At 38.0% G+C, this 15376-nt stretch overlaps 1 protein-coding gene across 4 annotated transcripts in view; it reads left to right on the forward strand.

Moving 5' to 3' along the window:
• ERBB4 (erb-b2 receptor tyrosine kinase 4) overlaps positions 1-15376 on the forward strand; it is a 769459-nt gene that overhangs the window by 555710 nt on the left and 198373 nt on the right. For all 4 annotated transcript variants that reach the window (XM_087706314.1, XM_087706322.1, XM_087706329.1 and 1 more), the window contains exons 11-12: positions 698-788; positions 8106-8305. In XM_087706314.1, the coding sequence (XP_087562440.1) occupies positions 698-788; positions 8106-8305 (291 nt within the window). The remainder of the gene's footprint in view (positions 1-697; positions 789-8105; positions 8306-15376) is intronic.

The following is a 15376-nucleotide window of genomic DNA, read 5'->3' on the forward strand; positions in this document are numbered from 1 at the left end:
CTGTTATCTGCAGTTCAGCGGTTCTAATCTCACCGGCTCAGGGTTGGCTCAGCCTTCCATCCTTCCGAGGTGGGTAAAATGAGGACCCGGATTGTTGTTGGGGGCAATATGCTGACTTTGTAAACCGCTAAGAGAGGGCTGAAAGCCCTATGAAGTGGTATATAAGTCTAACTGCTATTGCTATTGCTATTGTAACAGTTCATGTTCTTATATGGACTGAGAGAACATCTCCAGACATGAAAATTGAGATTGATGAGGTACAGGATATAGTTGCAATTTGGGGATGTGTTATGAAAACAATGCTGAGCTATTCTAAGGGTGGTTGACGTGCTGTGTGATTTCCAGGTTGAGAACTGAATTTACATTTAAAACACCACCTCCAGGCTGGTATCATCCAAGGTCAAACCCTTGAGTTTCACCCAAGAATGAGAGGACCTGGTTGACTGTACCCTATAAACCATCCCTGTTCAGATACAGAATATCCTGTTTTATGAATTATTTCCTAACCATGAGATGGAGGTGGGAATTCATAAAATCATAGGGCTGGAAGGGACTTTGGTGTATGGAGAATAACCTGTGCTCTAAATTTACAGCTCCAAATATTCTCTGCTCTTAATACAAAGAGTTTTCAAGTACGAAATGCTGCCACAATTACAACAGACACATTTTCTAACTCCTCTGATTTAATCTTCCTTAGGATTCCTGAATATACAATCCTGGCCTGAAAATATGACAGATTTTAGTGTGTTTTCAAATCTGGTAACTATTGGTGGAAGAGCACTATACAGGTAACATATACATATATGCATGTATTTCTGACCTTAATACTCTCATTTATTTTAAAAAAATGCTCTCAATTATAATTTACTAAAATAGTGTTGAGATTTTGATTTAAACTTTTAGTTCCATAATTGGTCCTTTGGTACTAGGCTGCCATACAGAGCGGCTTGGATTTTTCCTCAATTCTAACATAGGGAAGTATCTACACTTGAATGCATTTCTGTTCTTGGCTCCACCTATTCCATTTATACTCCTGTTTGGTATTTTTCATTGTTTGCCATTTTAATCATGTAGAACAAATGGGAATTTGTCAACCCTTTTTTAGCCAGTTCATAGCCACAGTTTGTTTTGTTCAAAATGATTGTTAGTGCTGCCATTGAAAGTACGAGTAACAGGCGTGACAATGAGTTGCCTTAGAAGATTCCTTGCTTGATTTCATCTTCACCAAGTTCTTCTCCATAGGCCAGTGGTTCCCAAACTTGGCAACTTTAAGACTTGTGGACTTCAACTCCCAGAATTCTCCAGCCAGCTCTGGGAGTTGAAGTCCACAAGTCTTAAAGTTGCCAAGTTTGGGAACCACTGCCATAGGCCATCAACGTAGTTTGCCATAGCTTCATGGAGGTCTTCAGGAATTTCTAGATGTTACTGCTAATTGCAAAAAAATGTCTAAGCATTTCTCAATCCAGCTGTGAGGAACAGAATCAAATGTGTACTTATAATCAATCTAGGCCATGAACAAGTTCGTTCATCTTTTCTTTGAATTCTTCAAACCAATTTATCAATCATCCGTTGGTTCCTCTTGAATTTTTGCAGCACCCTTTCTGTTTTACAGGTAGCAAATCCTTGTTTTCTAGATATCCATAAATTTGGTTTGCAATAATGCTTGTAAATAATTTGTATGGCAGGCAAGTGATTGCCCTGTAATTTTCAGGTTTATTTCCCTTTTCTGCGTCCTTCTAAATCAAAAAGGTTCCTCTAGTTGTTAGCCTTTTTTTTTTAACTTTCTGGTGTTTCCAGAACCTGATTCATCTGGATTGCTAATCTTAAATGCAAATTTGTTAGTGATTTCAACCGGAATCCCTACAGCTCATTTAAACCAGGGGCACTCCAGTTCTTGACCTTTTTTGCTTGTTTTTGTTATGTTATGTGAACATCTTCCATTCTAGTCACTTTTTCAGTGCTTTCAACCTGCTTAATCCACTTTGCATCCCCTTTGTGCTTCTTTCTGTTTCCCCACAAGTTCTTCCAAACTTTCAGGTTATTTTCTCTGTTACGTTTTTCACTTGTGGTAGCACCATGTCCAAGAGTGTTATAGAAATGATGCTGGTTCACTTGAAATTGTGAATTTTGCTGAAACTTTATTATTCTGTTATTATATTGCTTTATTTTGTTTGTGATAGCTACAACTCTTTGTTTCAACTCTTCAACCACAACTGTAATTTCCTTGTCATATCTGGTTAACAGGTTAATTCTAATTTTTTACTCTTCAGATTTCCTTGCTTCAAATTCTTCAAATTACTTAAATTTGAATTTTCTTTATTTTTAACTCCACATGGATTTTCCATTTTGGTTTTTTCCCCTTCTGAACTGCTTTATTCTTTCCGATTTTCAATTCTTGTTCAACATAAACTGCTGCACACTTATTGTTATTATTATTATTTAAGATTTAATCTTCATTATATTCACAGTTTGGGACTAGTAAAAACTTAACAGTTAAAGTCCTAACCAAGGATGATGATGATGATGATGATGATGATGATGATGATGATGATGATGATGATATTATGTGGTTAATCTTTGGTGAGATTCACAGCCTTTGGTGCTGGTTGGTAGCTCAACAGCTCGAGTCCTAACCAAGGACCTAGGAACTCTTAAGGTAACGTCGCAGGATATAAGCTGTTCCAAGTAGGGCGGTTTTTTGTGGAATCAGAATGTTCAAGTCTGATAAATTTAAAATTTCCAAATAGCAAAGTAGCCCTTTGGGTATTGCTCCAAGGGCTCCAATTACAATCAGGACAACACATGGTTTCTTTTTCCACAGTCGCTCAACTTCAATTTGCAAGTCCCAGTACTTTGTGATTTTTTTCTTGCTGTTTATCTTCAATTCGTGCATCTCCAGGTATTGCAATGTCAATGAGCCAAACTTTTTTTTTTGTTTTCAATTATTGTTATGTCAGGTGTGTTGTGGGCCAAGTGCCTGTCAGTCTGGATTCTGAAGTCCCACAAGATCTTGACTTTCTCATTCTCTAAAACCTTCTGAACCTGATGTTCCCAGTGGTTTTTGCTGTACTCAGATCCAAACTTTTGGCACAATTTCCAGTGAATGGTCTTAGCAACGCAGTCATGGCGTTGTAGGTAATCAGTTTGTGAAATTTTGCTGCACCCACTGATCAAGTGGTTGACTGTCTTGTCTTTCTCATTACAGAGGCGACATTTGCTGTTGGTGGTAATATGTTGAATTTTTGCCTTCATGCAATTTGTGGCTAAGGCTTGTTCTTGAGCTGCCAAAATAAAGCCTTCTGTTTCTTTTTTCAGTGCTCCTGATCTTAACCCATTCCAAGTTAGCTTTTGGTCAGTTTTGCCTTCAATACTTTTCATGTATTGGCTATGCATAGCTTTGTTTTTCCAACTTCCAGCTCGCTTCTCAATTACTTCTTTCTTATATTCAGCTTTTGACTTAGTTGTCTTTAAAAGGCCTCCTTTATTTACTTCCTTAATCATTGGTTCTTCACTTTTCTGGATGTAATCATTCAAACTGTGTTTTTCTTCTTCCACAGTCTGTTTTACTTGTAGGAGTCCTCGACCACCCTCTGCTCTGTGTTTCACCCATAATCACGTAGTTTTGATGGCCCGGACGTGGTATTTTGTCATTTTTTTTCCAGTTCTTTTTCTTTGACTCTGGCATCACCTGGTACCCTGATGTCAATAAAACATTTCAATTTTCAACAACTGTGATATCTGGTGTGTTGTGCTCCAAATGACGATCCGTTTGTATTTGAAAGTCCCACAAGATCTTCACCTTCTCATCTTCAATAACCTTTTCCACTTTATGTTCCCATGAGTTTCTGGATACAGGTAAATCATATTTGTTTACATAATGACCAGTGGATTAATTTAGCAACTCGGTCATGTCTAACTTTGTAATCAGTTTGTGTGATTTTGCTGCATTCACATATTAAATGTGAAACAGTTTCAAGTTTGTCATTGCAAAGTCGACAGTTTGGATTTTCAGTGGATTTTTGTATCTTCGCTTTCATGGCATTAGTTTGTAGTGCTTGTTCTTGAGCAGCCAGTATTAAACCTTCTGTTTCTTTCTTGATGGTTCCCATCTTAAGCCATGCCCATGTGAAGTTGTTATCATATTTTCTTCAATGTTTTTCAAGTGCTGTCCATGCAAATCTTTGGTTTTCCATCTATTTAATCTGTCATCCAGCTGTTTTCCCTTATATTCTGCCTTTGTTTCTGTTGTTTTTATAATGTTCTCTGTTTTCACAGCCTGCAGCAATTTTTCTGTACTTTGGTTCACATAATCTTTCAAACTTGATTTTTCTTCTTCTACAGTTTGATGGATTTGCAATAGCCCTCTGCTCCCTATTTTTCTTGGCAGATACAAGCTATTGATGTCACTTTGTGGTACATATTCAAAAGTTTGCGCATTTTCTGGTCCAAGTTTTCCAGTTCAACCAAAGTCTAGTTGATGATTCTATCTGAGTAGCGTATCATTGGAACTGCCCATGTATTAATGGCTTTAATTATGTTTCCAGCGTTCAACTTTGATTTTAATATTTTGCGGATCCTCCTGATGTATTCCTTTTGCATTGACTCTTTGACTTTTCCATTCAAGATGATATCTGCTTCCAATATGCCTAAGTACTTGTAACCATCATTCTTTGCCAATGCTTTCACTATGTTTCCATTTCCTAGTTCTATTCCTTCTGTTTTTTTCCATTTTTCCTTTTTATCATCATCATCATCATCATTCATTGTACAGCTAGCCAGATGTTTAGATTGCGCTTGGCATTTTTATCTGCTCCTCTAATCCTTTCCAAGGACCTGCAATAGGTGGGTGTTTATATTTGATGGTGTTAAAGGCATCATTGCAAGATGTAAACTTTCTTAAACAAAGCTGCCTTTTGCAATTGATTGATGGTGATTTTGTCAAGGCCAATGGTGTTCAAGTAATGCTCCAGATGTTTGGGGATTACACACAAGGTGCTTATTATTGTTATTTATTTTGAAATGATTTTAGAAATGGCAGCTTTGAGCAGTTGTTCATGCATTTTTCCTAAATAAATTATTGAACATGGTGTTTCTAAAGACTGAAAGGGGAGGCAAGGGAGCTCCATTCCCCATATCAATTTCTGTTGTCTCCCATAATTCCTGCTCCTTTCCAAAACTGCAATTCGGGTCCAACTTCTTCTCCTTTCTCTATCCACCTTTTTTTCAAATGAGTTTATCTTCTGGTAAAAAAAGGGAGAATGGATAAGCAACAGCTTTGTATCTTTATTGAAAAAGGAATTTTCAGGAAGCAGACTGGAATATTATCTGTATTTCTAATTCATCACAACAACTACAAACTATGCACCTAGTGTATTTTGAATCCATTTTATTTTGGCTAATGTTGAATTCAGATTCATGAATTTAAATAAGTAAATTTTGTTCAAGATGCTAATATTGATATCTATACAGAAAAGATCTTCAAAAGATCAATGCTATGTAATATTTTGTCACAAAGTTCTATGTAAACTTCTTTAATTTTACAATTGTGAAATCAAAGAGATTGGGACAATCATCCTGGAAATTGCCAGCCTAAGATAAGTGATTTGCAAGAGAGTTGGTGTAGAATGTAAAACTTTGATATGCATTAGAATTAAGATTCAGAAAAGATGGAATTTGCAGAGCCCACTTGTGCACTGATTCCTAATATATTACACTAATACGGTACCAGTTTGAATTTCAATATGCTTTCATCACCAATATTTTAATGGAAGAATGAAAAGTGTCTTTCTGTCTGCAGGAGAGACTTAGGGTAAAGATAAACATCAGAAATTGTCAAAGTAGTCAAAGAATGTACTTCAATTTCATAATGTTATAAGATACTTCAGGTTGTAGCTTTACTGTGATTAATTAACAGCATTGATTGCTCTGTATGTTGACTGTTTTTTTTTTCTTGGGAAACAATAATATGGTTGAGATATTTGTACCACTTTATAGAGCATGAAATAGCTAGTTGGAAATACTATTTGTATAACCAGCATGGAGGTCCCTGAACCTAAGACAAACATGTAACAGATATGCAACAACAATCCAGGAAAGTTTACTTCATTATTCCTGTGAATTGTATAACCCAGTCTTATATATTAGTATTTGCAATTGCTAACCTGTGTTTCCAGATATATTGTTATTTAGATTTGTTAGGCTAATACAGTTAATAGGAGGTAAATGCCATTTACCTCCCAACGAACAATAAGATCACACAGGTTGGGCCTCCTCCGGATGCCGTCGACCGGACAATGCCGGCTGGCGGCTCCCCGAGGGAGGGCCTTCTCTGTAGCTGCACCGGCCTTGTGGAACGAGCTGCCTGCTGAGATCCGGACCCTCACCACTCTCCCGGCCTTCCATAAAGCCACCAAGACCTGGCTCTTCCGGCAGACCTGGGGCTGTTGATTAATTTCCAGCCCCACTTGATGGAATGGATGTAGTACTGATTTTAATTCTGTATTTTTAAATGCTTTAAATGCTTTTTAGTTGTTGTGAGCTGCCCAGAGTCCCTAGGGAGTGGGCGGCATACAACTTCTATTAAAGTTTAAAGTTTAAAGTTTAAAGATAGTTTGATGCAGCAGTTTAAGAAGACAATAAATTCTAGTCCTGGTATGAAAAGTGATTGGGCCAGATACTCTCTCAACCCAAGAAAGAAAGTTCTGACAAGGCACTTTCCAAAGTGTTGCCATGAAAAATAAGAGTCAAGGAAATTAGTATTTTGCCTCCTAGGTTCTTCTTATTCCTTGTTTCACCTAAAAATTCAGTAAATCTAAATAAATAAGGATTTAAAAATGGGACCCGCCCCTTTCTTGTGAAACTACAACCCTCCATTTAGGTTACTTGTGGTCCTCCAGCTGGTGAGTCAAGGATGTTCTGATTACTAATCCTGGAATGGTCTAAGGCAGTGGTTCCCAAACTTGGCAACTTTAAGACTTGTGGACTTCAACTCCCAGAATTCTCCAGCCAGCTCTGCTTGCCAAGTTTGGGAACCACTGGTCTAAGGCTATGGAAATGGTTATACTGTATATGGACCAAACTCCATTCCCGTCTTTAGATCATGTTAAAACTCAACCCCCTGTCCTGTTTGATTTTTGGATGAGATGCTAAAATGTATGTTGGATGCACATTTTCCATAGTGAAAAATACAGTATTTCTTGGAAAACATTTCATTTTTTTTTCTTTTTTTTCTCCATCTTGGAGCACATCTTGGTATAGGCAGCTCTCACAGAGAGATTAAAAATGATAAGGTTAGCTGTGGCAGGCTTCTTTATTTCACTGTCCTGAGATACAGTGATAAAATGAAAAAATATCATTCCAAGTCAGAGCAGGAAAGGAAATATAAAAGGAACAACACAAGTACACTATTCTGGGTTCAAGTCCTATTGAAGATGCTCATCTGTTATACTGATAACGTTGTTGACCACCAGAGAAGCGTTTCTAGCAGTGGGAGTTTACAGTCACTTTCAAATTTCTCTTCCAATGCAGTCATATGGAAAAGCAATACATTTGGGTCACCGGCAGGTACCCTCTGCAGTAATTAAATAATAGCACAATAGTGGCTTTTTTTGGCTTTTCCTAGTGATTGTGGCAAATACTGCAGGCTTCCCTTCCTGTTCAGCTGTTTCATTCAGCACAATTCTCTGGATATTTGGTTGTGTTCCAGCACATCCTAGTCCAGGGACATCTCTCTAATTTGAAAAAGCTGTAGCCAATGCCTGCATTAATCAGCTGGCTATATTTTTTAGCATTTAAATAAATCAGTCATGCTTGATAATGATGATGTCTATCTTTTCAGTTATGGTTCAGAGATAGCATATTTGCGTTAGCTCAGATCTACGATGGTTGGTTTTTATGAAGCTGCTTTTAGAACCTTGAGTATTTGTGGCTTTGTGTAGTGTTTCCTCCTAGTGCCACGTGATTGATCGGTGTAAAAGTGAAGAGAAGGGGCATACACTAAACTGCTTTTCCATTCTTTTAGCTTCAAATTCTTAAAGTTATCTGGTAAGTTTCTAACTCATATATGCACAACACGTGGATTTGCTGTTTTCTTTTTCCCTTTCCAGTGGTCTCTCCTTGCTCATTCTCAAGCAGCAAGGAATTCGATCTCTCCAGTTCCAGTCCCTGAAGCACATCAGTGCTGGGAATGTCTACATAACTGACAACAGTAACTTATGCTACTATCATACTATCAACTGGACGAGCCTCTTCAGCTCACCTAACCAGAAAACGGTCATCCACAGAAATAAGAGGGCTGAGAACTGCAGTAAGTATTTTGTTCTTGGTTGGTTAAATCAATCAATCTCAATCTCTCTCTCTCTCTCTCTCTCTCTCTCTCTCTCCCTCCCTCCCTCCCTCCCTCCCTCCCTCCCCCCCATATTTTTCGGAGTATAAGACTTTCTTAAGTATAAGATGCACCTAGATTTTGGGGAGGAAAACAAGGGAAAATATCTGCTTCTGCCTCCCAGCAATTTGTCTCCTTGCAACAAACAGCACAGACATTATACACTGTTTGTAGTGTTATATTTCATACTATACTTGTACAGACGAAGTTAAAATGTGATTTCTGGAAGTATAGTTATTCTCTGCTATTTAAAAGAATAGCGCTTTTTAAAACAATAGCACTGGGCCTCTTCAGATCAAGCATTTATTTTAAAAAGCCTCTTCATTTTGTTAAGTTGTCTGGAACAATAATAAAGCAGTCTTAAAAAAATAAGTCTAACAATTTGAACATTCTATAGGGATTTATAGTTACTGACTTACTTCCTTTCAGCAAACAGTCTGATTAGCAGAAGAAAAAAAAATCTGCCTCCCAGCAATTTGCCATGTGGAGAAAACAGCTAGTTTCACTTTCAATTTCTCCTATCATCAGCTGTTAGAGGCTGCAGGGATTGCTGTAGCTTATTGAAGCCTCCATTGCAAAGAGGTAAATTGCTGGGAGCAGAGGCCAATGGGTGGGGGCTGGTGGGTGGCTGGGGCTACATTTGGTGTATAAGATGCACCCAAATTTTCACTCTCTTTTAGGGGGGAGAAAGGTACGTCCGAAAAATATAGGTATATTGTTTAGAACCAGAAAATGGTGATTTGTGAAACAAGAAATAGTTTAGAAAATTTGCACAAAAGTCTAATATTGTTATATTTGAGAATGTATTGGAAATTTCTTAATAAACCCACTTTTTTGAAAATATTCATGAGGATGGGACAGTGAAACCTGGTTTGCTGAATAAATGTTTAATGCTTTCAAGAACATTTTCTAAGAACAGGAGTTCTTATTTTGATCAGTCTTTATTGAGAGTTATCCCAGCCACTTTTAAAATAGATCTTACTTGAATGCAAAGAGAGGGAATTCTGGGAGTTGAAGTCCGGACCTCTTCAAGTTGCCAAGGTTGAGAAATACTATTATAAAGGAAGTGGAGGACAACAATCACAGAAATCCTTAATAAAGAGGATTATCTGGATCTCTCTGGACAGAGTCTGGGCATGGGACATAAATTGTATTGGTTGCATCCAATACTAGATATCAATCATGTGCACATCGCTTTATGGCTTGGATCATTCTTCTAAAGCATTCTGAACCATATATATACTTCCTGCCAAATACATTTTCAGCCAGAGAGAGCACTATAGGTTCCCATTCCCTTGGAGGTGGGGCCTGGATAATAACATTTTATGTTATGTCTGCATGCATGAATATTTTGATGCTCTTTCTGAGTGTATGTGTATTTTAAATGTGTGTGTATATTTGTGTATTCAGGTAGGAAAATGACGGGTAGAAAGTTGGGAGACACACAACTGGAGAATTATCTAGTATCCTGGGAGGATATGTTATCATACCGTATATCTGGATTGAATACCTTGATAAACATTACAAAATTATTTCAATCCAGACAGGATTTGTAAATTTTATATTATTTACTTCTCTATGAACTGGATGGACAAGTTCATAACATTATCTTTAATTTACTGTAATTTGATTGAAATTTCCAAGAAGTGAATGTTAGAATTCATGTGTGCTAAATGTTTGACCTACCTATGCAGTTTTTTCCTTGTTAATAGCTGTGCAATGCAGTGATCTGAAAAGAATTAACTTGAATTGGAGTGGGGGAAAAAAACATCAATACTTTTTGCTTCCTTGTTTTAATTAAACTTCAAAGTGCTGAATTTCCACAGGTGGACCATTTAGATGTTAATTAATTTTGCAAGTCCATACCTTGACCCCGTTCCTTTAAAGGAAGAGAATCTGGATAGGGAGATTTCATCATGAATCCTCTAGCATTTCTTTGGTGTCAACAATATTGTGCATTGGAGACAATACAGAATAAACACAATACTCAGTAGGAACAATTCTCAGTTGGAGTACTCATTAAATGAGCCTAAAGTTACCTTTCAGCAAAGCTTTTCCCAGCTAGCAGAAGAAAATTCACAATTAGTTGCTGTGTATAGCTAATAATATTTTCATGAATTCTCTCCCAATGTATAAATTTGTCTACAAATGGCTAATTTTTATGTAGTGAAATAGATGGTCTCAACTCTAAGCAAAATAAACTTATGATTCAGAAAATATGTAATTTTTTTCTCAACTAATGGAAAATATATTAGTTAAAATAAATATATTAATGCGGACAAATTGAATAGGCCCTAAGTGCTTTTTTCTGCTTCATCACTCCTGTTTTAGAAAACCTCAGCATTTTCATAAACACCTTCAGTCAATTAAATTTATAAATCTTTGCAATCTAATTGGCTGTATTCCTGCTTGTTTAATTAACTGAGCATTATTGTTGTAGAGTTCATTTAATAAAAGAGACTGACAAGCTGAGCTAAGAATTTTAATAAAATATTATTTACAGGTTCATGTACAGGTTTTATGTTCTGATCTTAGTTGGGGAAAAAAGTTTTCCTAGTTTAATTTTCGGATGGTATTTAAAGAACTTCATCTATAAAAACATTTGTAAAACACTATATAAGATGTCTCCATGAGTACAAAATATTTTATAATATAGACTATTAAACAATTACGTTGCAGTAACAACACAATCCAACAGAAGAAATTGAATTCAGTAGATTTTCCTTCTGAGTCTCCCAATAAGAACAAAGATCCTTGTAGTCTACCTAAAATTAGATTGTTACGGGTGCTGACTCACCATTTTTACAAGCAATATATCAGTGTTTCTCAACCTTGGCAACTTGAAGATGTCCGGACTTCAACTCCCAGAATTCCCCAGCCAGCATTCGCTGGCTGGGGAATTCTGGGAGTTGAAGTCCAGACATCTTCAAGTTGCCAAGGTTGAAAAACACTGCAATATATGACACAACATTCTCATAATGTAAGAGAGCCAACAGTGAATTGTCTACTCTAAGGTTATGTGGCTGGAAGATGCTTAATGACCATTCAAAGTTTGTAAGTTTGTAAGTTTAATTTTATTTATAGGCCGCCCAATCCCGAAGGACTCCGGGCGGCTTATAGAACGGAAGAAAAAGAAAATAAAAGAAAGTAAAAATAAAATAAGACAAGTTAAAAACAACACAGATACATTCATTTCAGTCGGGGCTGGACCTTAACAATGAGGTCAACAGCCCCAGGCCTGCCGGAAAAGCCGGGTCTTGACAGCTTTTCTGAAGGCCATGAGAGTGGGTGAGGTCCGGATTTCTGGGGGTAGTTCGTTCCAAAGGGTCCTCCGAGGAGCCGCCAGCCAACATTGTCTGGCTGAGGCATCCAAAGGAGGCCAACCCTGTGGGATCTTACCAGCCGCTGGGAGGAATGTGGCAGTAGGCGGTCTCGCAGGTATGCTTGTCCTAAGCCATGTAGGGCTTTAAAGGTAATAACCAACACCTTGAATTGTGTCCAGAGACCAATTGGTAGCCAATGCAGCTTGCGGAGGATAGGTGTAACATGGGTGTGCCTAGGTACACCCAATATCGCTCGCGCAGCTGCATTCTGGACTAGTTGCAGTCTCCGAACACTTTTCAAGGGTAGCCCCATGTAGAGCACATTGCAGTAATCCAGCCTTGAGGTGACAAAGTTGTGATAAATCTTACCTGATGGGTACTTACAAACTGGATTCAAAATTCCCTCTACCCCCTGCCCCCCCTGCAATCTTATGACTCTGCTTTGGGTGCTTGGCAGTCCCACCACATTTTTAGCTGTTTGCAGTGTCACCCACTCACATGAGAACATTTTATGATGGTTTTGCAAAAAAAAAAAAAAAAACACCTTCCCCCTCAGTATTTACTCTGGTTTTTTTTTGGCAAAGTTGCCTGCATTGGATTATTTAACCATGGCATTCACTTAACAACTGCAGATCAGCTTAATGACTATGGTGATCCATTTAACCATTACTGCAAAATATGTGATGAACCTGTTTTACAACCATCACAAGTTACAGCTCTGATAGGAAGACTCCAGAGAGTATGTGGTTTGTTCTATTAATGCTAGATACCTGGGAGGTGCTCAGAGGATTTTCTGTTCCATCCACCAAAATTGGGTTGCTAGCTTGGGACGATATCCACCCCAGAGTTAAATGGGGCATTACTTGCTCCTTTGCTTCAGGCAACAAAATAATCTTAAAACAGTCCTGCTATCAATGCTTTTGTGGCTCATCTTATATAGCCTGGGTGATACTGTTCTACCCACTTAGTTCCTCGCCTGATTAATTCTCCATTTGACAAGTGTTGGCAAATAAATAATAAATGTAAGGCTTGCCTGTATGTTTCATTTGAACTGGCTTTTGGCATATGGGAGAGGCTGTGAGAATGGATTCTTAAAGCATGTGACATTAGAGTAGCATTGCATTCTCAACCTATAGTTTGCTTTTGTTATGGAGACTAATCAGAAAGAGATAAATTTCCCCAAATAAGTTTTAGAAAACATGAGGCTTGTTGGGTGAAGGTGATGCTTTTAGCCACACAAGGAGAACCACAAGTTTTTAGACAGCAGGGATAGCTTGTTAATTTAAGGACAAGGAGTTTTTTATTTGTGTGTTTATTTTTCTTTTTAAAGGCATCAATTCTCCTAGTTCATCTTCAGTGCAAAAACTCTTTGCTCTATATGTAAGAATTTAAACTCTTACCAATGAGAAAAGCATACCCAAAAATAGTGATTGCAAGAGAAGACCCATATTAGCCATTAAATTTATTAAAAGTCATAAGCTTTCATGAGCAATACTGTAGATATAAGTCACAATAGTGTGTGTATTATACATAATAAAATGTTTAGTCTGGAAAGGTGCTTACAGGGCTTTTCTGATTTATGAGAAGAATATCCTAAGGAAATTCTGGTGATTGCAATCCTATTTTTCACTTTTAAGATGGGGGAGTATGTTGGGCAGAATCTGGGGCTTGATTGCCTTCAGGATCATGATGAGTGAACCTTTATGATTAAGGGAGAAGTGTTCCATTCTTCCATTTGGACACACACGTATCTTCTCCAGGATATTGTAAGATCACTGTAGCTGTGGAACTGTGGAACAAACACTGAGACCGCCTAACCCCCAGATGTAATGGTATTCTCTGGGAAAGAGTATGAAAAATGTTCTTTAGCGATGGATGAGGCCTGATCCTTAGATCAAAAGAGGCATTTGGTTCTGTGGAAGCACCAGAGATCACAACACAGTGATGAAAGAGCATGTTGAACCCAAGTAAGGCGAGAATAAGCTATATGAAAGTACTAATGTGCTCAGGCAGTCGGTGTGCTTACATGACAGATACTCAGTACCTTTGTTAATGAAGCACAATCAGACATTCATCCTAGTAGCAGTGCATTGAATAAGAAGGAACAAGCAGTGTAAATTGAAAGTGGCAGAGACTCGCTATAGAACATTTCATCTTTTTGGAACACGACTCAAGCATCTCAGTAAAGGAAAATAATGTGAATGAGAATTTATTTTTCAGATTAAATTTTCATCTGAGTTTTTTCTTTCTTTCTTAAATTGGGGTTTTCTGAATAGAATCCAACTGAATCATAGGTCTAGAAGGAGTTTCGGAGGTCTTTTACTCCAACCCACTGCCCAAGGCAGGAGACCTTATACCATCCTGGAAAAATGGTAATCCGAACTTTCCTTGAAAACTTCCAGTGATGGAACACCCGCAACTTTTAAGAGCTGTTTCATTGATTAATTGGTTCCCGCTGTCAGGCAATTTCTCTTAGTTCCAGGTTGAATCTCTCTTTTACAAGCTTCCACCCATTGCTCCTTGTCCTATCCTCAGATGCTTTGGAGAACAAGCTGACTTCCTCTTCTCTGATAGCCCCTCAAGTACCAGAAGACAGCTACGCCTAATCCTTCTCTTTGTTACTCCAGACATACCTAGTTCCCTTAGCCATTCCTTGTAAAATTTAGCCTCCATACCCCTTATTATCTTTGTTGCTCTTCTCTGCACTCTTCCTAGGATCTTTTTATATCATGAACATATCTCACTAGCGCAGTATAAAACTATCCCTTCTCATTACCTTGATGCCATCCCTCTGTCGATGCAGACATGGCTTTTTTTGGCAGCTACAGCACACTGCTGACTCATATTTCAGTGGTGATCCACTAGGACACCTAGATCCCACTGACAGTTATTGCTGTTGAGCTAGTTGTATACTTGTGCATTTGTTTTTTTCCCCCTCTGCCAGACCTTCACTGTCTACAGAGATTCTCAATCATCCAGGTCATGATTGTCCCAAATGTGCTAATGTCCCAAAAGGCAACTGGACTTTCTTGGGTGTTTTTTTTCCCCCCTTTGAAAATTCTAAAGAAGTGAACTGAACTGAAGAAGCTTCCTGGATGAGAAGTGAAATATTGTCAAGGGGAAAAAAACCCCCCAAGAAAGTCCAGTTGCCTTTTGAAAAGCACCTTTTCACTCCTGAGCCGCATTTTATAGCAATAGCAGTAGCAATTGCAGTTAGACTTATCTACCACTTCATAGGGCTTTCGGCCCTCTCTAAGCGGTTTACAGAGTCAGCATATCGCCCCCACAATCCGGGTCCTCATTTCACCCACCTCGGAAGGATGGAAGGCTGAGTCAACCCTGAGCCGGTGAGATTTGATCAGCCGAACTGCAGCTAACAGTCAGCTGAAGTAGCCTGCAGTGCTGCATTTAACCACTGCGCCACCTCGGCTCTAATTTTGTTGGATCTAATGATTGAAGACATTCAAAAGTGTTAGCAATCCCCAGTATGGCATGTCTTAATATAACAATTTTTAAAATCCAAACTCATTGCATGTCTCATTTTGAAATAACACACAATTCATGTTTATCATGGTGATACCCAGTTATTTTACCTACTTCTTAATCTTAAAACTTGCTTTATTCATCAATTCTTTTTGATCTTCTTTTTTCACTTTTATTTGCTTTTTTC

The sequence above is a fragment of the Thamnophis sirtalis genome, unplaced genomic scaffold (assembly GCF_051295495.1).
Source record: "Thamnophis sirtalis isolate CommonGarterSnake01/CBP01778 unplaced genomic scaffold, rThaSir2_p1.2 scaffold_1, whole genome shotgun sequence".
Lineage (NCBI taxonomy): Eukaryota > Metazoa > Chordata > Lepidosauria > Squamata > Natricidae > Thamnophis > Thamnophis sirtalis.